Consider the following 26084-nt stretch of genomic DNA (forward strand, 5'->3'; position numbering starts at 1 on the left):
TCACACAGGAGGATCCCATCTGGATTCAGGACCCGGCCACACAACTGCACATACACAGTCATCAGACCATGCACGTGCAAGCGCCCATTGCCGGTGACTTTTGTGGTGTGTAGTCTATAGGCTACAATGGATAAAGCCATTGGAGCAAGCCTGGTAATTTGCTATTTTAGCAGCACCGATAGAAACCGATGGCTGCTGCTGTTGTGATCAAAAATGGGGGATCGCAGCACATATCTCCGATATATCTGCTGCAGTCCCCTGTACATACATTCAGGGCAGCCTTAATATTTGAAGGTACCTCGATAGCCCGCAAATATTTTTCGCTAAATATGCTCCTAAGTAAGGGGGTCTTTTTTGTTGATTACAGAGAAGATTGCACCTTTCATAACAATGAAAACACCAATATGGTTTCAATTCATGTATTAAAATTTTTTTTATCCTGATTGTCTAAGGTAGGTTTGCTTTAATTTATATACGAAGGGTCACCTCAAACTTCTATGTGCAGATGTCCGTCTTGCTAGGTTTCTTTTGTGAATAAAATCACTATTGCTTTTCAACCACTGGTCATGTATGTCCCACAGAAGAATATGGAAAAAGTCCTTTAGCACTCTAATATACTATTAACAGCTGCTTCTAAAACTGAATCTGTGTCTGCTCCACCTTCCCTAGACTCTGCACCTGGTTTGACCAAGCAGTTTTCTTCTGACGATGTTGCCGGGCACTTAACAAATTCTAATTCTGCGGAATTGATACTGTTGACCTCGCTCTTCAAACGTTTTGCACTTAATTTGAGTTCTACAACATTTCTGACTGTTGCTTTTATAGTCTTACTACGAGCCAGACTTTTGGAGTGGCTTCCAGGGCTTCCTGCAAGGTCCCTTTGCTCACACACAGTTTCTAAAGAATGTCCTGGTGTTTTACCTTGGGGATGTTCTACATTACTTGTGTCCACATTTAATCCAGGACCAGGAATGGATATTTCAGCATTGACAACCGTGTCTGTTTCCTTAGATGTCCTACAAGATGCTTCTGGATCTGAAGAACGGTCACTATACTTTCCCTTCAGTCTATAAATGTTTGTAAGATGTTCACTTGGTGAAAGACTCGGGATCTTCAATGTACCATCTTCGTTAAGGCTGTCTTTGTCATCAGAATAATGTTTACGTTTGTGTGATGATAAATTATTGTTAGGCACTAAGCATGGCGTGTCATCTTTAGGTGAACGTATATCTGTCTTGTGTTCAGCAACATTGGCCATCGGACAAGCTAAGGTAGGAAATCCATCCTCGTTGTGATTGCTGAGCAGCTTTGCTTCAGAAGAATCTTCTCGAAATTGGGTGGTGCAACAGAACTCTGCCAGATAACCATCTGCAAAATGGGATTGTTTGCCAAAAGTGTTACAATATGGAAGGATGCAGCCCATTCAATTTCATAGTCACAGTATGTTTTCTACTTCTTATGGTTTTTTTTTTCTATGTAATTGTTTTACTTCTCCTTAATAACCAAAAAGTAAATTCAGAGGCTATATTAGTATAAATATTGGTTGGAGCTCAAAAAAACAATCATCAATGGTTTTTAGTGAATGGACTGGTTGCATTAACAGGAGTAATAGTTCAACCCACAAGTTGTCTCCCTATAGTGGAGGTAATTTACATCCAACACATTTCACAAAACGTCCTGTCCATGCACCAGTACGCCTGGATGATCTGCCCGGCCAACCTTCCAATCTCTGAGCGGGATTGGTATGAATGACCGCTGGACGTGAGCCCGGCGGTTGAAATCCCGACGCCGGCAGCCCGAACAGCGCAGATCCCGATAGGGCAGGTAAGTACGCTATCTCTACCCCTCTCCCCCCCTAACCCTAACTCTCCCATAGGGGTGCCTAACCTCCCCCCAGGGGTGCATAAACCTAATCCCCCCTCCCCGCACCCTAAACCTAACCCTCCCGGGGGGGTGCCTAACCCTAACCTCCCCATGGGGGTGCCTAACCCTAACCCTCCCTTCTCCTAGCCTAACTCTCCCAGGGGGGTGCCTAACCCTAAGACCCCCGGGAGCCCCTAAACCTAACCCTCCCTCCCCGCGGCTGTCCGCCCGTGATGTCCGGCTTACCTTCGTTCGGTATGCCGGGCGTCAGGATTTAGGAGGGTGGATAATGATAGGCGTCGGGATTTCGATGCCTACCATTACTCCCATGCCGGGATTTCACAGTCGGGAAGCTGGTGGTCGGCATTTCGACCGGCTTCTTGACTACATACCATCTGAGCATGCCTCTGAAGCCTAGATGTGCACCTAGATATATGAAGAGCCAGACAAAACTGAAGGAACACACTATGTGAAAGAAAAAAGTATTACATCAAAGTCTGACCTCCTTCCCCCTTTTAGAACCACTACTTAATAAAATGAAGGTTTCAGTTTTTCACAAAAAAAAATTGTCTCGTTTCTGGCATAAATAATCATGGTAGAGAGAATTTATGGGGCCTGTCTTTCTTCCACATTGCAGCTTTGCATGGGTGGAACATTTATTATGTTGAACAGAAGGCAATGTGTGACAAGGAGGAAGAAAACAGGTCCTATTAAAAGTACAGGACAAAGCCAAAGGGCGCCAGCTTCCAGCTACTTCAAAAACACAAGTCTCATTTCAATAATCTCACTCACAAAAAGAGATCTTATTCTTGCACTGCTCCCTAAACCAATGTTGCTCGGGTGAAATCTAGATGAACGGAAGCAAATAGGGGAGCTCAGCGGGTCCAAAGCAGTCATTTTGCAGGTTGCAAATTACCTTCAGTACAGTATGTGTAAGGCTTGGGTACAGTTGGCAGTTTACTAGCTTGTACAATTTATGGCTTAAGACTCACCAGGATCAACTAATGCCATCCGTTTCTCACGTGTCAGAGTGGCTCTCTCCTCCTGGTTGAACATTCTATCCAGCATCACCATCTCTGCAGAAGGATTGATCCGCTAAGGCAGGAACAAATGGAATGTTACCAATGGCAATAAAGTCACACAGAAATATACAACTTTTCATTACAACCTATCAGTGTTTTTCTTTTAAAGTTATAAGAGCGAGATAAGGGTCAATTCTATTCCATGCAATGTACTTGCTGGTGAGAGTCATCGCGACAACGGCCGCGCTTGACAGCAGCCTGGATTCGCCTAAAAGTGCTTGCAGCCCCATAGGGCTCCGAGCAAAATTAAGCAAATTTAGTCTCTTAGCTGGCCACGAAGGGCGCGAGGTGCAAGTCCGTTGCCGGTGTTTTAACGCTGTTGCAACGGCAACTTGCACCCTTCAAATGGAATAGGACTGACCCAATAATGTGCTTTTTAAAAGACTTTTTAACTTAATTTTAATATTGCTTTTGTTATTTATTATTACTATTGTTATTAAAACATAGTCCAAAACACTACACCTTTGGAGACGCTACAAAAATATTTAAGTTTTTTTGCACCATGCTATTTGTTTTCTGGTTGACTTAACTTAAAGAGGAAAGAAAGACATAGGTTTTTGTTTTACATTGAGAACTAATCTAGGTCTTCTCAGATCTGTTTTCTGTTGCTGCTCCAAAGGGTGGTCTCCACAGATCACCACCAAGTCCTGCGACCTGACAATGCCACACAGCATGTATAGAATTCTGTGCAAAGCTGCTTGTGCGACCAGGTACTGTCTATAACGCTCTCATCAAAGTTCCATACTGTCGGTGACATACCCGCTCCCTGGCCAAGTACTTAATTATGCAAGTCGACAATAGAAAATAAAACTACAATGCTCAGCATCTCTGCCTCTCGTTGCACACATTTCAGAAGGACCATCCATGTTAAATGGTTGGTAACCATCAATGTTTTTTGCCCAGCCGTGACAGTTTTTACACTTGATGGTGAGGACCCGATGGTTCTCTTTAGGCTCTCCTTTCCTTTACGTATGCATGGTTGCAATCTATCGATGGTTCAGCCATCAATGTTTTCTAATGTGCTCTGTTGACGGCCTCGACTGAACTATGGAGTACACTGCTGCCATGGCTGACCCTGTCCACTCCTGGCAGTCCAGGACCAGTCTGTAGGGCCCAGCAAGCGAAATATAAGAGTCCACAAAATTACCCAGGACAGTCTTATCACTTCACACACAGGACGGGATGTACTAAAGGTGAAAATGCGGTAAAATCCTCGAAAATGCAGTTTTTGGGGGTTTTTCCGCATTCCCCAATGTACTATGCACCGGAATGTGATGCATTCCGGTCCTTCGTCCCAATGGGTAAAGCCACCTTCAGGTGGCGTTACCCAATAGAAGCCTATGGACTTATCGGGACGCTCCCCCTTGCATGCGCAGAAGGACTCCAGAGGGACATCTGGGTGTTAAATCTGGAAGTCCCTCTGTCCGGACCCATTGCAAAGGACAGCTCTTATCGGGAGAGCTGTCCTATGCGATATTCTTGGTACAATAAAGACTGGATGTACCGCATCGCGCATGTGATGCACAGTGAAAGTGTATTTAGCACTATAGTCCTTTGATCTCTGGACCACAGCTCTCCTTTATAGGTAAGTCCCGGAATCCCACGAGCATAGTATCTGTCTACAAAGAACATAGAAGGGGCTCTCCATAGTGTATAATAATAAAATCTCGCCACATAAAACAACACACCATCAGGCAATGCTTGTACCAGAAATAAAATACAGAAATGCATATCGCCAAATTCTCATGGTCAGCTGCTCCCTGTCTCCCATCAATAAGTGTACCGCTGGAGCCGGTGGATATCACAAACCATGAGACTGGAACTCCCCACACAGTCACAGCGTGCTTTAAGCAAGCTTGAAGCTTTCCGGAAACTGGGGCCTGGAGCACTGTTGATGCATCACTAGGCCACGCTCTAACGCATTTTGTCACAGACTTCATCAGAAGACTGGCCTCAGTGACGTAATCCAGTTCCAATAACAGCGCAGGCAGCCAATCAAAAGTCAGATGTTCATTAACATGTATGTAGTACAACTTTTTCTTTCATTCACAGGTCACCCGTTACCTTGGGAACAAGGCTCAACTGTCAAAAACTGCAAATATATCATGATAATTTCAGTCGTGGTTTTATAAAAAAACACATTAAGATTTATATTTTTCCTAAACATCGGCAAAACCACATTATGGGATCCATTCATCATGTTAATTATTGGGGGCCGGACGGGTAGCAGCGGTGGGTACATATTCACTGGATCAATTCAACATTGCTCCAGGGCGGAGACAGCTGTTACGAAAATCAGCTCTCTGCAATCTCTTTCACTGCTACTGCGCCTGCGTGAACAGTGCTTCAAACAGGTGCACAAAGCGTCGGCATCCGGCGGAAGGAGCTGGACAGGGGAAGGGGAGGAGGGACCCAAAAGGATCCCTCTTTGCAACCAAGGACTCCTTCCCATAGGGAAAGAGCGAGAGTAGTCCACTACTATTCCCCAGACACAAAGGGTTAAAATGAACCATTATATACTATTAATAGTATATCATTAAATTAACAGCCCTCTGTGACGAAACCTATTAGGACGTGGCCTAGTGACACATCGACAGTGCTCTGGACTTCGCTCTCCATCCGGGTTCCAGTAAGCCGTGACTGTGTAAGGAGTTCCAGCACCATGAGGTGTGGTAACCACCAGCTCCAGCGCTACACTTATTGGTGGGAGACACGGAGCAGCTGACCATGTGCATTTGGTGTTATGCTTTTCTGCATTTTATTTTTGGTACGTGCATAGCCTGATGGCGTGCAGTTTTATGTGGCGAGATTTTATTATATTTTTAAAAAAGTGTCATGCACTACGGCACGCCCCCTTTATGTTCTTTGTTGAATCTGAGGCGGAGCTCCAAATGGGCTGAGATTGGAGCTACCAGACAGCAGCTCCTCAAATCAGCAGAAGCAGGCAGTGACTGACTGCATAGTGCTACAGCTGCTTGGCTCTGGCGACAGCAGGTAAGGGCCTACTATATCTATACATAGTATAAAATAAACTCCCTGGTAGGCGTCTGGCTATTGGTTAAGGCTAATCTCGAGAACCACTGGACAGGTTTTAATGCAGTTGTCACTATTCTACAGAGCATTTGTGAGGAAGGTTTGGGTGTATGACACATTAATGTATGACAAAAGGGAGCAGAGCAGTGACGATTTTAGTGAAGCAAGTCAATGAAAAAACGGACGTCCGAGCACTTCTTGGCTTACGCTGCCTAAACCGTTAGAGATATATCACAATGATGGCACTTTATTTTATCCCATGTAGATACTGATACGTATTATCCGGTTTCTCCAGAAAACTTGATGTAAGCCCTGTTTACTGATACAAAATGTAAGTTTTTCCCTATTTTTAGTGTTCCCATTTAATTTATGTGAAAAACGATACTTTAATTTCAAATGACTCCATTCCCAGTAAGAGCCTGCTGTGGCGTGACAACACATAAAGCACAGGACAGGCACTTGGCTGGAGTTGACCTAAGTGGAGAGTTTTTCTCATGGACAAATTTACGTGGCTCTTTTGCGTGTCATGTCAAAACTAAGGGCTAAATGTAATAGCCCATGAGCCGATGCTGATAAGGAAATACATGCGAGTATGCCCGTATGTTTAAAGCAGTAAGCATGTTAAAGGATAAACCAAGCGGGTTTAGCCCTAAATCTTTTCGCATTGACGTCAGGAGGAAAAACGAATAATGTCATCTACAAGGCAATCTTATAAGACTATTGGCACTAGTACAGATAGGTGACTAAAGCAGTTGCACTTCCCTGTTAGTATGGCTATTATGTTATTTACACTTACAATACAAATGAGCTGTCTGGCTGCACATTAGGTGCACAGGTTCCTGCACTGTTGCCTGCATATTAGAATTGGCACCATTATGGCAAGTCCTTGATAAATGCATATACAGATGTGTCCTAGCTAATCTAGCCTCAATACACCATGCAATGCAATATGCCTGGCGTGGGTGAGCCGTCAGGTCCTGTGCATCTCTGCCAGCATAGGGCGCCTTATTTTTCGGAAAATGCATTAGGCACTAATTGGGGAGGGTTAGGTTTAGGGGGCGTGGAGGGGGAGGTTAGGTTCAAGCAGGTTAGGCTGCAGGTTAGGTTTAGGTTGTGGGGAGGGAGGGTTAGGGTAGGGAGATGGAGAGGGTTAATATACTGACCGACAAGTGTCGGTATGCTAACCCTATCGGGATGCCGGCGTCGGGATTCTGACCATCGGGATCCTGAGCTCTAGCATCCCGTACCCAACCCGCAAGATCAATATCTAACCTTAATTACATGCTTTTGTTTAAGCTGTTTTTGGGGATCTAACTCAGTTATTGTACTATATAATGTCTTTTACTTATTAATTGTATTTGTGTGAGAGCTACTATGTTATTGTAAAAGGAATCAATAAAAGTTTAAGAGTTAATGCACTGGATTTAAAAGTGAGATGTGAAGAATCTCATGTTGTCTACATTAAGAATTAATATGGACTTTGTGCATTTTGGCTGAGACTTTGCCTATTATCCTAAGTGTCATATTTTGTCATTTAAAAGACTATCGGCCCAATTTGTGCCGATTTGGGCAAATCGTAACAACAAATCGGGCATATCGTGCAGTGTGTATTCCCAACTGCGCGCTCTCGCGGGTCTCATTCGATGTTGTGTGATTGGCCATGCTGCATGGCCAACCACACGATATCACATGCAAGGCTGTACATATTAACGAAGGACGGAACAGTGACCGTTCCATCGTTCATTAAATCTTTTAAGTGTGTGCCGGCAATCTCCTTTGGAGCGGAGCGAAGGGAAATCGCCCTCTCCATCTGCACGATTGCCTGTCATACAAGTGTGTAGCCGGCCTAAGATGAATATATTCCATGCAGTGGTACATAGTAAATGTTCTATCTACATTCATTACATACCATTGCATCGTCCATGAGCAGCAATCGGTACTTGTTTAGCATTGCCTGGGTCTTCTTTAAAAGATGCGTGGCCATAGACTCAAATTCATTGTCCACTAAAAGTAAAAATATAGTACTGTAAAGTGAAAACTGGATAAACAAATAAAGCAATCATAACTGATCAATGTGTAGCATAAACTAAATAAATTAAAAAAACATCCTGTTTTAAGAAAAACATGTTAGAATATGAAATTATTATCGGCCAACAGTATTATTATAACTTGAATTTTAGCTGCGCCTCTTGAATAGAACCCACCAGCAAGAGTTCTAACTAACAATGTAAAAACCTAATTTGAATCAAAAGAGCGCTTTGGTAGACACAGTGTAATGGCCACCTCTTAGTATGTCACATACTGTATGTGGCCTAACTTACTAGTGATGTTTTAGTCTCATGCATGTTGATATATCATTAATTCCAATGTACTCAATGGTGACACATTTTGACATGTAATTAAAAATATTACAAAATTTATTCAAAATGTCCATATAAAAACGTAACTTTACTTTGTCTTACAGTATGTTCTACAGATAACAAACGAAGTTAAAAAAATAACAATTTAAACTTCTACAAAGGAAAAATATGATTTACATTTATGCTGATTTGATAGCATTCAGGATCTATCTATATATCTCATATCTATGTATCTATCTATCTCATATCTATCTATCTATCTCTCTATATATCTCATATCTATCTATCTATCTATCACAACCCTGGTTAATTTTTCTCCTTTTGCCTTGAGACTTACCCCTGTCAACTGTCCCGTGGATCTGTATGTGTATTCGCCTGGGAGATCTGTCCTGATCATGCTGGCTGCAACACTTCTGTTTATGCATTTGGACTGAGCTCTCCTTTCCACATTGATTATTCACCTGGATCCTTTCCTGTCTGTGAACACTGCTAGTCTTGATTGGTATTGCAGGTTTAATTCTGACTCTCAGTGCTGCAGATATGTTTGCTCCCTCTGCATGTCATGCCCTCCACCACTCAGAATGCTACTGCCAGATCACCTGACTGTATCCACCAATTCCTGCGAGACATCCTCCTCTGATAGCATTCAGGGCCTGAACATCTCGTTACTTCCCGTGGTGTACAGATTGTGCTATTTCTGTCTCTCTGTGTACTAGTGTATCCCAGGCTCCTGCTGGCAGTAACCCCTGGTGCATCTGGAAAACCTGCTGGTTCTCAGACCAGTCATCCTGCTAACAGCAATACTTGGCATATCCAGAAATCCTGCTAACAGCAAATATCTGGCATATCCAGAAAGCCTGCTAACAGCAATACCTGGCATATCCAGAAATCCTGCTAAAAGCAATACCTGGCATACCCAGAAATTCTGCTATAGCTATACCTGGCGTATCCAATAATTCCGTTGGTTCCCAGACCAGCTCAGCAAGCCTTCCTGCCGGTCCCAGTCCGGTTCCTCCAAGTTATCCACTGGTTCTCAGTCCAATTCTGCAAGCCTACCTACTGGTATCCCGTCCAGCTCAGCAAGCCTTCCTGCCGGTCCCAATCCGGTTCCTCCAAGTTTTCTACTGGTTCCACTCCAACATTACAAGTTTCCTGTTCTTGTCATTTATCATCAAAGGCAGTTCTCACTGCCATACAATTCTTATGCAAACAGAGCTATTTACATCATCCATGGTTCCAGTCAAGCCGGTCTCCGCTGAATCCAGTTCAACACCTGAGTCAGGTAACTCTCAAGCACCAAACGTGACAGTATCTATCTATCTATCTATCTATCTATCTCATATCCATCTATCTCTCATATCTATCTATCTATCTATCTATCTATCTATCTATCTATCTATCTATCTATCTATCTATCTATCTATCTACCTCATATCCATCTATTTCTCATATCTATCTCTCATATCTATCTATTTATCTATCTATCTATCTCATATCTATCTATCTATCTATCTATTTATCTGGTCAGTATCTTATCCTTCACCCTCTCCCTACCATAACCCTTCTCGGTGCCTAACCCTAACCTCCCCCCCTCAGTGCCTAAACCTAACCTCCCACTCCCGACAACCTAAACCTAACCCTCCTCCCTTAAAGCCTAACCCTAACCCTCCCCCTAGTGCCTAACCCTTACCCTCCCACTAACCCCAGTACTTACCGTCAGAATGCCGGTGCCGGGATTCTGGCGCCGGCATTCTAAAGGTGCATACACACGTAAAGATTTTCTGTCCCACCATCCAACTAGTTGATTGGTTGGAATGAAAATCTGGTAACGTATGGGAGTAACTGATGATCAGCAATTTTCTCCTAAATGCCAGCAAACAGATGAAAATGGTCGTTCAGACAAGTTTGTTAAATGTTTGATCTAAACAATTTGTTCAAACAACAGTTTTTTGTCCATTTTCCGGCATTTGGGAGCAAATTGCTGATTGTCATTTGATTTCATACCTTAACAGATTTTCATTCCAACCAATCAACTGTGTGTTTGCAGTGGCATATCTATAATGGGTGCAGTGTGTGCGGGGCACACGTACTCCGGGTCCAGGGGGGTCCCGCACCGCACACCATGCACCCATATTATTTTAAACTTACCTGTCCGTGGTCACGTGGCGGGTGTCAACGCTGCTCAGAACACCGAAAAATGGCCGCCGTGGCCATTTTTCCGGTGTTCTGCACATGCGCAGTAGACTCCGGGCACACTCTAGTGCCCAGAGTTTACTGTGCATGCACAGAACGCCGGAAAATGGCCGCCTACTAATGCTCCGGTGGCTGGCCAGCCGCGTCAGTCGGCTGCCGGCCACCGGGAAGAGGGGAGGGGGCCCCGCACGGGGAGTGCACACGGGCCCCCTCCTCTCTTAAGACGCACCTGTGTGTATGCACCTTAAGTGCGGGCATCCCGACTGTCAGAATTTTCACCGGATCCCTTATAAAATGCTTTGAAGTACCTTTATGTAAGTCCTCCTCGGTGGGTAGTGAACCCTGGAAGACGTGGTACGGTAGAAGCCTCTCAGCAGCATCCTGTAATGAGTGGAACATGCCTGTAACAGGCAGCACAGAGCACTCCTGGTCCTTACGCAGCTGCTGAAGAAGTCTAAAATATTCAAAAACACAAATTATATTGTAACATTTACAGCACATGTATTGGATTAAATCAAGGACATTTATATTGATACCCACAGAGCTTCTCTTGTAAACTGTTTGGTGGCCGGCCTCTTCAGTCCCTCCACCTGACAATAGAGACATAGGAAACAATCTTTATCAGAGTCGCACATTCAGGAATCTCTAATACCACCGTAGTTATTGTAATCTGTAATCCAGCAGTCTATGATCTAACTTCTTCTGTATTATATTATTAATCTATATTTGGTTTTCGCTCTTCAAATTGGATTTGCCAAGAGGCTATAATGAACGCTTCTTTATATGCATTAGCCCATTTGTAGCCTATAGTGCTGTGGATCCCTCTCCTATAAATACAGCTTGCACATGCACAGTTGGATCTGAACTCAAACGTGATCGTATAAGTGATCACTTTTCTTTATAACATTGGGAGGACGAGTCCCGGCTTCTCACATATGACACTTTGATCTAAAGTACATTCCAAATTGCTGCGATATCCAATGATGAGGAATGCTAATATTTTAGGCTTTATTAAGGAAATCTTCACAAATATGCCCCTTGGTAATACAAATATGCAACAAGATAAGGCTTCTTGTGAGAGATCAGCAGCTGATAGGGAGTGCTGGTTATTATAGTGCCTGCTTTATGTTGGCTTCACGGTTCATTCTGGCCAATTCAAGTTTGCCCAATGTGGGTACTCTCGCTATGGCAGGTGGCTTATTATATATTTGAAAATGTATAATAAGCCATGCATCAACTAATTAATTAATTGTCACAACAATTGTATTAAAAAATAAAAATAACATAATAAAATATGATGGAACCAGTCATCAGGGCTTACACAACAAATACATAGGGAAGCAGTCCTAATCTCAACCGCTGGAATCCAGAAGGTAAGTAGCGGGGTTAGGGGGGAGGGTTAGGCACTAGGGGGAGGGTTAGGCACTAGGGGGAGGGTTAGGCACTAAAGGGGAGGATAAATTTTAGGGTGCGGGGAGGGAGTGGTTAGGCACTAGGGGGGGGATAGGTTCAGGCACTGGGGAGGGAGGGTTAGGGTAGGTAGAGGGGGAGGGTTAGCATTAGGGTTAGGCACTAGGGGAAGGGTTAGGTACTAAGGGGGGAGGGTTAGGTTTAGGGTGCGGGGAGGGGGAGGTTAGGCACTGGGGGGGAGGATAGGTTCAGGCACTGGGGATGGAGGGTTAGGGTAGGGAGAGTGGGAGGGTTAGCGTTAGGCACTAGGGGGAGGGTTAGGTACTAAGGGGGGAGGGTTAGGTTTAGGGTGCGGGAGGTTAGGCACTAGGGGGTGAGGATAGGTTCAGGCACTGGGGAGGGAGGGTTAGGGAGGGAAAGGGTTAGAATACCGACCAACAGGAGTTGGTATCCTAACAATGTCAGGATGCCGGCATCAGGATTCTGACCGTCAGGATCCCGCGTGCCGGCATCCCATACCCAACCCAAATAAATATACTAAAGTTAACGCTGCACTCATACACTATACACATAAAAACTTCTGAATTTGTTGTGACTGCTATAGATTGTGGGCTCTCAGGAAACTGCGCACCTTACAGCCCTGTCATTCCGGCTGTGTTAGTAGTCAAGCAGTGTTTTGATATGACATCTGTTCAAACGAATGTATGTAATACATGAGGGGCTGTATGAAATGATTGCGCTGCAGTGTTGTGCACTGTTTTACTTTGTGAATATATAGCAGACTGCATTGGTGGGTAAGACTTTAGTGACGGAGTCTATGAGGGCTGGTGAGGTTAACTGGGGGGGGGGGGCTATATAAACTTTTGCTATGTGCTCATTTCCAGTTATATTTGTAGCTCAGAGAGAATGGAAGGTGTCAGCAGAACTATAACATTACACACACTATACATTACACACACATATGTGAGATGTGCACGGGAAATTACCTCAGCATTCTGCAGCTGTGATCCCATGAGAGATTCCTGTGATACTAAATGATGCTGTAAATGTTTATTTCCAGCATTGTGATCTGTGGGGTAGAAGACAAATCATTTATAAATGTAAATAAGTATAGACATCGCCGATTCAAACTTTTGGAAAAAATATTCGGAGAACTTGAACTTGCATTTCTAGGCCTAATTCATATGTTCTCGCAAATGGAGCGATTTTATTTTACCAGTGCGCATGTGTGACGGTACATTACCGTAGTTGCACGCTGCGTGTCTTTTATTCACAGTGTGATTGACAGGCAGGGAGCGTTTGGGGGAGGCAACGGGGAGTGTCGGCTAAACACGCACATGTCTCGACCATTTTGGGGGCATGTCACATCCTGCATCTGCGATCCTGTACGCAGGAAACATGGCCCCGGTGTCTCAGTTACGGCGGCCATTCTGTGTGACCATAGACTCACTCAAGGAGTCGATGTTTGCCTGATCTGCGTCCGATGCTGCGTATGCAGATACCTATAAATAGGGTGTTATGCCCCTGGAGGTAGATACCTGAGGGTACCAAAACGACTGTCGGACCACTAGGCCGGTTCACACCTCTGGATGAGTATCACGATGCACTTTATTGTACTATTGCACTTTATTGTGAACTGATGGCATTTGGAGACATGTTTAAGCGGCTGATGATGCAATAAAAATCTTTTTTGCATTTGAAGGTGTGCAGGTCCTCTGGCTTTTACTGGACAGTGGCTGACTGTGTGCTAAATGTGTGACAGTCCAAAAGGCAAATAGGGGAGCCACACCAACTGCCAGTGAGTCCCGGCTGGCGATGCTTGGCAGCGTTTGGGGTGGCAGTTGGTGTGGATTCCCTATTTGAAATTTGGATGTGCGCTGCAGCCCCACCTGTAGAGCCTCCACTAACTTCCACACACTTAGCACACAGTAGCTACGGAGGGACTTTCTGAACTCCCTGTATATATATTTTACACATCTATGGACATCCCCTCTTACAAATCCCTACAAATCCTGTGTTTGAACCTGATAGTCATGACTACTGCACCTACTTTGCGGAGTAGTGTCAAAATGAGGTTTTATATTGTGAAGTCAATTTACAAAGGAAAACAATGGACAGTAGAGAGATCATTTTTAGGGGCGCTTATTGCTGTGTGGAGAGACGCAAAGACATGCACTTTTCTGAACAATGTAATTGAAAGCTACATACATAAACTTGCTGCCCCCTCACTCTCAGAATTTAAGCAACAATTTAGGCTAAACCGGACGTTATTTTAGTGAAAAAAAAGAAAATGGTGTTCATTGTAGGGTCTATGTCAAACAGGGCGCTGTTCTTTGAAGAGGGTAGATCTGTGAAAAAGGGGAGTGTCACTGTGTCACACCACCTTTTCCGTAATTTTAGGGGGCACGCCCAAGACTCACAGAGACACTAAGCTCTCCCGCGCTGTGAACAGACGGCATCTATTCACCCGGCGGTAAGTGTTCATACACAAGTTCCCCCTGGACGTGGAACAGGGATAGGCACAGTGGGAAGCAGGGTGTTGCGGGCAGGCCGAGGTCAGCGTTGGACCAGTGGGGAGCCGGGGAGCCTCCATAAGGGCAGAACGCATTTCAGTTTTTTTAAATCGGGCAGGGCGCTGCGCCCCACTGAAACAGCCTAGCGGGAACGCTATGCAACAAAAGGAGCGATTCTAAAGTAGATGGAGGTTTCATTTTGCATTTTGCACAGGGCACATCCCCAGACTTATCCACTTAAGGGCACATCTAGTTTGCGGAGGTGTCTTCAGAGTCGGTGTACACTTTGACGAACACTGTAAAGGCACATCAAGGAACAACCGAATTGTTTTGTAGTGCGCATCCACTGCACCTCATAGCTAACCTTCATTAAAGAAGGACTTTATCCTGTTAGTGCAACACAGCTCTGTGTACCTGCTGCATGTGACTGTCTGTCCTGGTTCTTCATCGGTGAGACTGGAGAAAGATTATTCAGCATTGTGTTCTGACCCTGCCACAGAAACATCAAAGTCACATATGGAAGATGCTCTTACATTATATCTGTATACTAAAAGGGAAAGTAACAGAAACAGGGAAAAGTGTTGTACGGCTGTTCTAGGCGTAATGTTTCTGTTACTACTGACAATTACTTTATTTTTTTGAAGAATCAAAGCCACTGTACATATAGTAACAATAATATTGAAATCTGCAGACTGTATTAATTAAACACCATCATACAAACCATTTAAAGATTTAATGTAAATATCCATTAATACAAAACTTTATACAGTGTGCCATAGAATCGACTCATCTAACTACTTCAATTGGCTGGAGATATATAATCTGTAACTGATATCTAAACTCCTCATTGCCTAAAAGATCTATATTATAACCCCAGGTACCAACCTAAAGTCCAACCTTCTCTACTGTGCTTATTAATGACCCAGAAACAAGACAAGATACAATGCAACAACGTAAGATGAAAGAGAAAATAGTTTGAACTTTAAAATGTGCCAAAAATTGGACAAAAAAGAGTCATGATATTTAGAATGATTAAATACCTGATTACAGGAAAATGACTGCTGTGAGCTGGTGTTGGGGCAGAACATATTGTTGGGCATAGCACTGGCAGCTGGACGATGAGATTCATTGACTGCAGAAAGGGGTCTGTTCGGTTGCTGTTCCCCAATATAATTCCCACCTCCTCCAGGACTCTGAAATGATGACCCCATACTTTGAAGCATTGTTCCAGAGCTGAGAACTGTGAAGCGGTTTCCAGGTGACATGCTTGGGCAACCAGACGGTGTTGATGACATACTTGATCTACTTTGTCCTGCGTTGCCTTGACCAGGTGACAAATGTAAAAGTGTAGGTGATACTTGTGACATCTGTCCTCCAACAACTTGAGATTGTCCATGGTTCAAAATGACTTGCCCTCCAGATCCTGTGAATGTCTGACCAGACACAAATTGCACAGCTGTGCCTGGGTTATTTAACATTTGCCCAGGATACTGTTGGCTAGGCCTAACCATTGCAGCTGTATTCCTGTTCATCATTACCTGTTCTGCGTGCGCTTGATGAGGCCCAAGTTGTGATGCCTGTGTCTGCACAAGCTGCTTATTTATGGTCTGGATGTGCTGGACTGAACCAGAGTTTACAGAAAGGCCTGTAGGGATGAGGAACTGATTATGATGGCCATGTGTATGACCTAAGGGTGAATGGATAACAATGCTACCACCGGCCTGCTGACTAGATGGTATGTGAGGGCCTTGGTGATTAACAGGCATTTTCTGACCCATTGGAGAACTTTGGGTTGAGTTTGCAGGGACAAAATGGACTCCTTGCTGTCTGTGATGCTGTATTCCTAAATGATTCACATTGTATGATGCCTGCTGCCCTACCTGAAGAGGCTTTGGCTGAATATTAATTGGGCCTTTAGAAGAATTTGGCGCTGGTCCCCTATGAATAATTATATTATGAACAGGTAAAGAAGTCTGGAAATGACCACTATTGAATGGAACGGTAACTGAATGCCTTGCTGGACTTGTGTTGGGACTGCCAAACATTGCATTTCCATTTGGAGTATGTCTCTGGACTAATAGTCCACCACTTGCATTTGCAGGGGCCTGCTGACCACTTTTGAGTATGATGTGTGATCCATCGAGATTGTTAATAGTCATCATTGGAGACTGATTGTTGATCGAGCCAATAAGGTGGATCTGCCCAGAACTGCTTTGGTTACTATTGGGCATATGCTGGCTAGGAATAATTCCAACTTGTTGCATAAAACCATGCTGCGCACCTACTGTATTGCTCGCAAATGATGCGCCTACTGGCTGTGGGACTACAGACGTGTGTGTTACTCCTACAGGTTGTAATGTTTGACCTGAGTAATTAGGGGCACTGGTAGTCTGAGTAAAAGATGCTGATGAATGAGAATTAAGTGGAACATTTGCAAACTGTTGGCTGGATCCTACGCTGGCATCCAAATAAGCCTCTTCTGCTAATATTTGCTCGGTGATGTTGGCCTCCTGCAGCGATTTCTGTAGGATGTCCTCGCTGAGGTCTGGGATAGGGGAAGATCCAAGGTCGTCTTCAAAGAACTGAATGCTGTTAGAGAGCTGAAGTCCATCACTGGATTCTTCTTCTGCCAGACTTTGTACACTTTTAACAGATGATTTAGAATCAGCAAGCTAAACGTTAAAAAGCAAAAACAAAGTTTTCAATATGACAAGAAAAATTTGAAAAACATTTATTTTTGTTATAATATGTATAATCTGCACCAGTGTTGTCCAGCTTGGTTGTAAATATTTACATTATAAAAAAAACACATTTGCAAGCTGGGTTCCATTAATTTAAATTAAAAAATAATATACTTTCTCATGGCTCTAAGTTCAGATTGGGACACAAAACTTTTTACAGTCTTTCCTGGAGTTGCCAGTTGGACATTCAATCCCTACACTAAATATTACTCTATAAGGTACATATTATGGGCCTGATGCTGAGATGAACACAAATCGGCAGTATGTGCTCTAGCTTTGTGTGTATTGAATGAGTGCGTACATTTCCCTGTATGCAGAGTTGTGCACGTCTTTGCTGTACACCCACCTCCCTATATATACTAATGGTTTGATCTTCATCATTAGTAAGCACTTGCACCAGCCTGTACTTAGCGCAAATGCTATGCATATTTTGGGTTCCATACAACCCTGCATAGCCCACAGTTAGTTAGATATGCCCTCACTGAGCATTGTCTATGTGAGGACGCCCCATTACAGCGCAATCTTCAGTCGTGAATGTAGACCGCCCTTAAATACATACAACACTGAATTGCCCGTACTTGCCTAAGTATGGTTACACTCTCTGCAAACAGGCAAATATTCCAATCAGAACATAACTTGCCTCATCCCAGAGGTGGCAGCCAGGTTGGCACTGCAGGGGACAGCATCACCCAAGGTGGGTAAGTCTGGTGGTGGCAGGGGGCGGGGACTTGGTAGAGGTGGACGTGTCACACGTTTGCCTCATCGTAGCATTGTGGGGCAGAACCACGATGGCACGATTCAATGAAAATTGCATCATAAGCCGCCTATGCAGCCCACTTCACTGGGGAAGTGGACAGCCGGGTGACACCAAACCCCAAACCCAAGAGACCTGTCCACCTTACTGGGTGAACAAGCTCAGCCAACCGAGTTTCGGGAGCCTCCTGGCCATTCCGGGAGGGTAGGCAAGAATGAATCAGCATCAGGCTTTACTTGTTCTGTAGAATAGCAAGGTTACAGACATATTGTACCATGCATGGGGAATCAGCGGGTACAGCGGCAGCCCGGCAGGGGTGAAAATCCTGATCGTCAAAAGGTAAGTATTCACTAACCCTATTCTACCCACTAACCCCCCCTTAGGGATGCCTAACCCTAACCTCCCCCCCAAGTGCCTAACCCTAATCCCCCCCCTTAAGTGCCTAATCCTAACCCCCCTTCCCCGCAGCCTACACCTAAGTCCCACCGGGGGGTTCCTAATCCTAACCCCCCCCTGGGGGTGCCTAACCATAACCCCCCCTTCCCCTAGCGTAAACCTAACCTCCCGGGGGGGTGCCTAACCCTAAGTCCCCCCGTGAGCCCCTAACCTAACCCTCCCTCCCCCCACGGCTGTCCACGACCAGTTTACCTTCGATTGGGAAGCTGGGGGTCGGCCTCCCGGCGTAGGTCTAATGACAGGCGTCGGGATTTCGACGCCTGTCATTAGTGCCTTGCCGGGATTAGACAGTCGGGAAGCCGGTGGTCGGGATTATGTCCGTCGGCTTTCCGACTGCTTTCCATGCATGGAATATGCTGGATTCTACTGAATACCACCAAATATTCCTTTAACATAAGTACATGAATTTTTGTTTATTTTTTTATTTTTAAAATAAACAGAAGACTGAAAAAAATAAATAAAAAAAAACATGGATCAAAGCAAGTAATAATAATGGATTTAGCATCTCTGTTGCATACACATCGGGAGTTTAATCAATGTTGTAAAAATATTCTACTCCCATATCAAAGAAATACAATCAGCAATTTAGTGTATTCATGATGCTGAGAAGCATGTACATTTCAGATGAGTATAATGGGAAGCTACATACAGGAATCAGTCTGGCTGTCTATACAAATACATGAATATCTACTGATTACTGATTTTTTATTATTATTGGATTATACTTACACTAGCATTGGCGAATATGAAGTTTGAATTAGATGCAGAAAAATCTGTGTTTGTTAACTCATCATCTGCCTGTGAAGTAAAACAATTATTCTTCTACAAGATATTGGCTAAACATTTTTTAGAAAGGGGTGCAAGCTGTGAAATGGAATTTAAATAATTTGGAGTAGATGCCAGCTACTGAAATACAAAAAAAAGCCCCTACTTTATAGAATACATACAAATAAGACTATTTGGGGGTCAGTTTACACAGGAGCAGAGCAAAGAGTGCACAGTAGCAGTGGTCACAAGAGGATGGCATCAGTGTGGTTTGTTCTGCACTTATGCAACTATACAAACAGCGCCCTCACATACAGACAGCCTGCTATTGGAGTGCCATGACACTGCTGGGCATTCTACCATTCTGCTGCTGCACACAGGCCCAGCTCAGAAGTGTATACAGTATTTGCTGGCAGCCCAGACTCCAAAAGCGGAGTAGGTGTGGTAAAGTGAGTATGGATTTGGTGGTATAGGGGGATAGGGATGGGCAGATATCGTCAGGGTTTAAAAATATTTGGGTGCGGTTTCAGCAAGTCCTGGGTGTATTTTATTTTGTCCCACTTTAGTATTTTAAAATCTTGGGGGCATGAACATGTGCTCCAAAGTAAACACAAGCTAAATGTACCTTATTCCCTTAGCTACCAAGTCTGAGTACAGTGGAAATAATGTATAAAAAACACAGTGAAGTCAGCCATTTTGTGGGAGGAATGACAATTTGCAAGATTCCTGCCTAGTGCATTTTTCAGCCCAAAAATGGCTGCTTTCATTGACTATTGTGGTAAAGCACATTTTAATAAAGGGAAGCCATCTGTAATAAACAGTGTACCTATATTACAAATGTTTGTGGATTATTACACTTCTAAATGATTGACAAGTGATATCCGGGAGGAGATTGGGATTATGGGAAAGACAAAAGAAATAATGGCATCTCTGCTGCGTCATGAGTTCTACAAGCAGAGTTTAGCAATAATATGTTATAGAGACATGTCATATTATGAAAAGGATAATAAAGAACATATGGAGAGCATTTTGCAGCAGAGTTGCACCTAAGCAATACATGGAGGCCATCGATACTGCTTCTTGCTCCAAGCAAAGTGAATGTGGCATTTTTATGTATGCCCTAGGCCAGTGTTTCCCCACCTCGGTCCTCAAGGCACACTAACAGTCCAGGTTAAATCAAAATAACTGAGGTACTAATCAAGACATCTGTGCTCAAGTATGGCTATCCTTAAAACATGGACTGTTAGTGTCCCTTGAGGACCATGGTTGGGAACCCCTGCCCTAGGCAAATGCTCTCATGCACACCAACAAGTTAGTGCTCTCTTGCAAGGGCATGAACAGATGATTGTGTTGCACTTAGTAAGTGAAGTCAAAGTGAGTGCAAGTTGTCCTGACACCCTCTATAAATTCTGTTAGATCTGCTCTATCCTGAGATCCCAACTAACAAAACCACCGCAATCAATAAATGCATCACACACACAGCACCACGGCTTGCAGGAATGAATATATCACCATTTCCTGTAGGCTATTATATTTTTTAAGGGTTTGTAAAAAAGAACTAAATAAGATTATGCAACACATACTTGCAGACTTTGAAGTGCCCCCCCGGGAGAATCCCCGAGAGGAGATGCGGCTGACAGCTCTGGAAGAGGGACGGGGCGGGGCTTTTACATCGTTAATCACCACCCCCATCACAACAAATTGCCATGATTTGTATGTCCATGGGAAGGGGTGGGGTTACAATGTTACGATTCGCGTAATTTTATCAAGGCCCCCTTCAATAGGAATCAGGCGGGATGGGGGAGATTACCCACTCTTCCAGGGGTGCAGGGGGCTATCCGAACAATCGTGAGTCTCTCGCGCCTCCCGGGAGAGTAGGTAAGTATGTAGCAACACCCAATCAGGCTAATTTCCAGGTTACCTTAGTCAAGGGATAATTTTGTTTTAAAAATAAATAAATAAATGCAAGAGGTAAAACTTACAGATTTACTGTCAGATCCGTGCAGAAAGTAGTTCAACGCCTGTTGGTCACTTAAAAAAAAAAAAAAAAAAAGTTTACCACAAATAAGAAATACATTAGAAGACGTTAAGTAGAATCATATTTATATTTGAATAATATGATTGAGGGCATATTTTATGGTCAAATTGTTTTACGTGCACAAATTAAGTTAGTTAACTGCCTCCTACACCTGTTAGTGTGAATATCAGATAAAGTCACTATCTCACATTACTATGTAGCTATAGCAGTTACACAACTGAATTAGACTACGTACACACAGACAGTTGTCATTGCCTATGTAGTACATTGACCTGTACTATGGCCCTGATTCAGAGACGGACGCTCTGAAAGAGCACTCGCTCTGAATCAGGGCGTTTTTTTTTTCTTTGGAGAGGCCTCCTGGCTGCTCGCATAGCTGTGGGTGATCACCCACAGCTATTGCGAGCGGCCAGGATGATGGTCGCGATGGTCAAGACCATTGCGACCATTGGGCTTGCAATGAGACCCTTGTGGTAGGGTCTTGTGGCCGCAAGCCCAAGAGAGCTTCAGTCTCTAAAAGAGCCGGAAGCTCTCCCACTGACATCACTGGTGATGTCAGTGGGGCCGCCCACAAACGGCAGGCGTTTGCATGGGTACGCCTCCGTTTGTGAAGCCACCCCCACGCCACGCCTCCAAAACGGTTCGAGCTGTCGATCAAAATCGGCAGCTGCCCCCTTTTGGTGCGAGACCCGGAGCGATGGAGCGCCCGTCGCTAGCTGGGTCTCGCGCATGCGCATGTCGGAGCTGGCTCCGGCATGCGCAGTGGCCTAACATCGACCCGCTCGCGAGCGCACATCGCTCGCGAGCGGGTCTGAATCAGGCCCTATGTTCACCACGCTATAAGCACAGTGCACATGGCTCTGTAATCAGACACCAATTATACTTATCATCAGCAGCTTAACTGACTGAAATTTCAGCTTTATGACCTGCAGCAAATCCAATTAAGACATTGGGGTATATTTACTAAAGTGCGGGTTTTTAGAAGCGGGGATGTTGCCTATAGCAACCAATTAGATTCTAGCTATTATCTTCTAGAATGTGCTAGATGAATGTTAAGTAGAATCTGATTGGTTGCTATGGTCAATATCTCCACTTCTAAAAACCCACAGTTTAGTAAATATACCCCATTGTCTAAAACAGCGGTGTGAGATACTTTACAAAAATGAAACCTCTGAAGAGCTACTAAAATTGTAGAAAAAAAAAATCTGGCCAATCACCGAACAATTGAAGGTAATTGAATGAAAATTAAAAAAATAAAATTGTTTCATAGAAAATAAAATGTGTGCTATTGTTGTAGTTTGTAAATAAAATTTAAGCACAGGCACATTTCACTGTTAATTACTGGCTCCAAGGAGGTAGATGCAGTAGAGGAGCAAAAGATATAGGCAGGGCTGCTGTGTGATTTTCCGGCAGGGCTGATTGGGAGTCACTCGCTCCGCCATGGACGCCATGGGTGGAACCACAGGGAAGCATGTCAGGTGATTGCTGTAGAGGCTGCGGCCTGTGGCATTACAGCCTGGCCATTTTCGGTCCGGTGCTGGTTTTAAACATAGGGGGATCCCTACGCAACTTTTTCCCCCCTATAATTAAAACCAGGACTGGCCCTGCAGCCTGGTGTTGGTTTCTAAATTACGCTGGAACCCCACTCATTTTGTTTGTAATTTTTGGAGCTAGGACTGGCTGACAAGTCCGGGGCTTGTTAGGTTTTTGGGGGGAGACCCTATGTCATTTTTTTTTACAAACATTTAACCCGTTTTTTTACAGCTACAACACAAGCAGCTTACACATATCTCACTGATATCTGCAGGCTGCTTGCTTGGGTGAGTTTGGAAGAGAGAAAACACTGCAATCTCGGGTGAGTAATTTCATCTAAACTCGCAACTAGGGGAAGAAATCTCGATCTGCCTCACCACTGACAAACTCACTTTCAGATAAACTCACTTCTTAGTGAATTTGCGAGCTGTAATAGGGAAAGTTTACACGAGTTTTGGTGAAGCAAAGTGAGTTTAAAAAAAACAAAACTCGACCAAACTCTAAATTTACCCCTAACAGTCACTTTTGTCAGATTGCAGTTCTGAATTGTGAAATATTATTGGACACAACTTAAACCAACAACCTTTATATAAAAGGAAACTTAGAATTCAAAAGTAAGGAATGTATAAAACCATATATAAATATTGGTAGGGGAGGAGTCAGTACCAGATTAAGGTTCACATGGGCCTGTAGCTGACCTTTATGAAGGGCCTATTGTGTGCTGCTGCAGGAGGTGTGACCAGCTGATGTGTAGGTGTGCTCTGTACAGGGGGTGCGGCCTGTGCCATGGGGTGTGGCTAGCACCCTCTGCTTATATGAAGCATTACACCGTCTATTATATTATTGACCACTCAATAAAAAATTTGAATAAAAACTCACAAACTATGGTTTAAAAAAATGCAACAATTTTTATTTAAAGAGTGCTTTAATTATGTGCTTTAATTCTATTTTGTTATGGTTATGAACACTGGAGGACTGGGGCATGAGGGGGCCACCAGGGGAATTTAATTGTAGGGGCCCATAGGGGCACAATGTTTAAGGGAATTGGACATAGTGCTGGATTAAGACCTCATTGGGCACTAGAAGGACCAACTCAAGGCTATATATATATATATATATATATATATTAAAAATGCTGACATCAACACTTCTGAGTGCCATCCTAGATGTCTTTTGTTTATACTTGCCTACACTCCCGGTAGTCGTGGGAGGCTTCCAATTTTTCGGGTAACCCCCCGCACCCTCGAAAGTGTAGGCGGATCTCCCGGAGCCTGCCCACTTCCTAGTGAAGCGCGCAGGATTACAAGATTTAATGAGGAATTTGCGGGTCTGCGAGGAGGGGGCGGGGCTAATCTACGTGATTTGTCTAATTAAGCCCCACCCCTCCTCGCCGATCCACAAATTGTGGACTTTTCTGTGAAAGGGGTGGAGCCTAATTGCGTCAACAGTCCGGCCACGCCCCCTGAACCAGGCTGCAGGAGGGCTGCTCCCCGAAAGCGCTTCAACAGAGTCAGTAAGTATGGTGCAAGTTGAGGTGTAGATGATGTGAATATTGAAGCATCTGTGAAAACACTTTAGTGACCATGAGACCATTTTTGCGCGCATTACTACTAGCCACCTCCCAGGAACGCCGAGCACTTTTCCAAGACATTTCTATACTGTGCGCCTCAATCGCAACAGCGTCATTATGCGTATACACTGTGTAACACATGCGCCATACACGTTCTTAGTGATTTTTATGCATGTGCAGTAACAAACTGGCCAACTACGTGAACATTGGCTTTGCTTGCAGCTCTGAATCAGGCCCATAGTGCATTATATCCACGTGTATTACTCACAAATATCAACTAATTTTAAATATACTTGGGATAAGAATAGTTCAATTATCAGTGGCCATCACCAGCCATCAATTAATGCCAGATAACCACCTTGACAGAAACTAGGAATTGTTTTCCAATGGGTACAATAGAAAAGAAATACAAACACACCCATCTGGTGCATTACCACTGTACAATCTGCTCACAGAGTATTTATCTGATAGAAGATGGGTCTAAGACTGAAGCCACGCTCATCTATGCCACAATGCGAGTGCATCACGGCATTGATGGCGCAACTAGTGTACCCACAGCTCTGGCGTTCACATGCGTCGGACACAACATAGACTTCAATGGAGTAATCCCTGACTATGAGTGCTCGCAGCCTGGCGATTGCTGCGCTATGCCGCGCTATGCCGCAATGACTTTTAAATGTATCGGGCATGAGCACAACAATAGTGTGGGGTTTTACATCCCAAAACTGAGTAAATAAACCCCCTAGGGTTCCCCAGATAAGGTATTTTTCCATAAAATAATACATTGAACCCCATATCTGCATGTATGACATTGGGCCTGATTCAGAGGTGGATGCTAATCCTGTCATGGCTGCGTCTTTGTATGCAGCGTTACTGAGAATTTATACTAATGTCGCAGCCACTGTAATTTGTAGTGATGCCCCCCGGCTGCGTTTCTAATCCGCTGCTTGTGTACAAAGTCATACCATCGAAGTTATGGCTACTCAGAATTACCATCGGAAGAAACCCGCCGGGGCCAGAAACAAGATGCTTGCGACACGCCCACATTTGACTAGCCACACCCCTTCCCGTTACCTCCCACAAATGCACACTGATTGTCAATCACTCTATGTCCAAGTATTCACTACAGCCACTGCTGGTAACCTATTGCAGCACATGCGCAGTACAAAAAGCATCGGCCAACTGCGCAAACATCGCCGTAGCATCCGCCTCTGAATCAGGTCGATATCACCAACCAGCAGTTATCATTTATTATTTATATCTGTTTTTCGGAACTTAAAGATCTTCTTACACAAGCTGCATACTTACCCGATAAAATCAAGAAGACCGGAGTCGTCATCATCATCCATGTCAGCTACAGAAAGAAAAATACACGTTTCTTTAGTGCACATATCTAAATGCAGAAAAGGCATTTTCTCAGGTACTTTAGATATATTACGGCTCTAAAACATTCTACCAAAAATGCATAATGTAATGAAAAATTATAATCCAAAGACCAATAAACAATTAAGAGACTGGCGGAATGCCAGGGAGTCTGTAGTGCACAGTCAATGGACAGCTAAATACTTAAAGCAAATAAATTTATCACTAAATAATCGCAGAAAGTACCTTGTGTTCCAAAGATTTAGCACAACCTATATTTATGCCATTCATAAGAGAGACCATGTTGAAATGATTTCAGCAGGTTCATTGTGACAAGTGATACTTCGCTGCAATGGTCACATACAGGTTCAGAAGTCAAATGATGTAACCTGAAAGAACAAAAAGTAAGAT

General features: G+C 43.9%; 1 protein-coding gene across 2 annotated transcripts; it reads right to left on the reverse strand.

Annotated features, from left to right (window-relative positions):
• Nucleotides 1-492: 492 nt before the first annotated feature.
• BICRAL (BICRA like chromatin remodeling complex associated protein) lies at nt 493-25660 on the reverse strand. Of its 2 annotated transcripts, XM_088477529.1 has the most exons (11): nt 25620-25660; nt 21153-21201; nt 19135-19203; nt 15495-17126; nt 14869-14938; nt 12928-13010; nt 11072-11121; nt 10840-10985; nt 7888-7982; nt 2856-2958; nt 493-1368 (listed from the first exon to the last, which is right to left on the reverse strand). In XM_088477529.1, the coding sequence occupies exons 1-11, from the start codon at nt 25658-25660 to the stop codon at nt 602-604; spliced, it is 3105 nt and encodes a 1034-aa protein (XP_088333655.1). In that variant the 3' UTR covers nt 493-601. The 2 variants fall into 2 exon arrangements, with proteins under 2 accessions (XP_088333655.1, XP_088333656.1); XM_088477530.1 differs by lacking the exon at nt 19135-19203 and having other exon boundaries at nt 14869-14944.
• Nucleotides 25661-26084: the final 424 nt, after the last annotated feature.

The sequence above is a fragment of the Taudactylus pleione genome, unplaced genomic scaffold (assembly GCF_031769625.1).
Source record: "Taudactylus pleione unplaced genomic scaffold, aTauple2 ptg000201l, whole genome shotgun sequence".
NCBI classification, from domain to species: domain Eukaryota; kingdom Metazoa; phylum Chordata; class Amphibia; order Anura; family Myobatrachidae; genus Taudactylus; species Taudactylus pleione.

Excerpts from the sequence above, each read along its gene's own strand:
- BICRAL (XM_088477529.1), bottom strand. The coding sequence starts at position 25,660 with ATGGATGATGATGACGACTCCGGTCTTCTTGATTTTATCGG. Across the intron at positions 7,983-10,839 it reads CGAGGAGGACTTACATAAAG|TGGACAATGAATTTGAGTCT; the intron begins GTACTTCAAAGC and ends TTTTACTTTTAG. Across the intron at positions 2,959-7,887 it reads TGCTCATGGACGATGCAATG|CGGATCAATCCTTCTGCAGA; the intron begins GTATGTAATGAA and ends TTCCTGCCTTAG.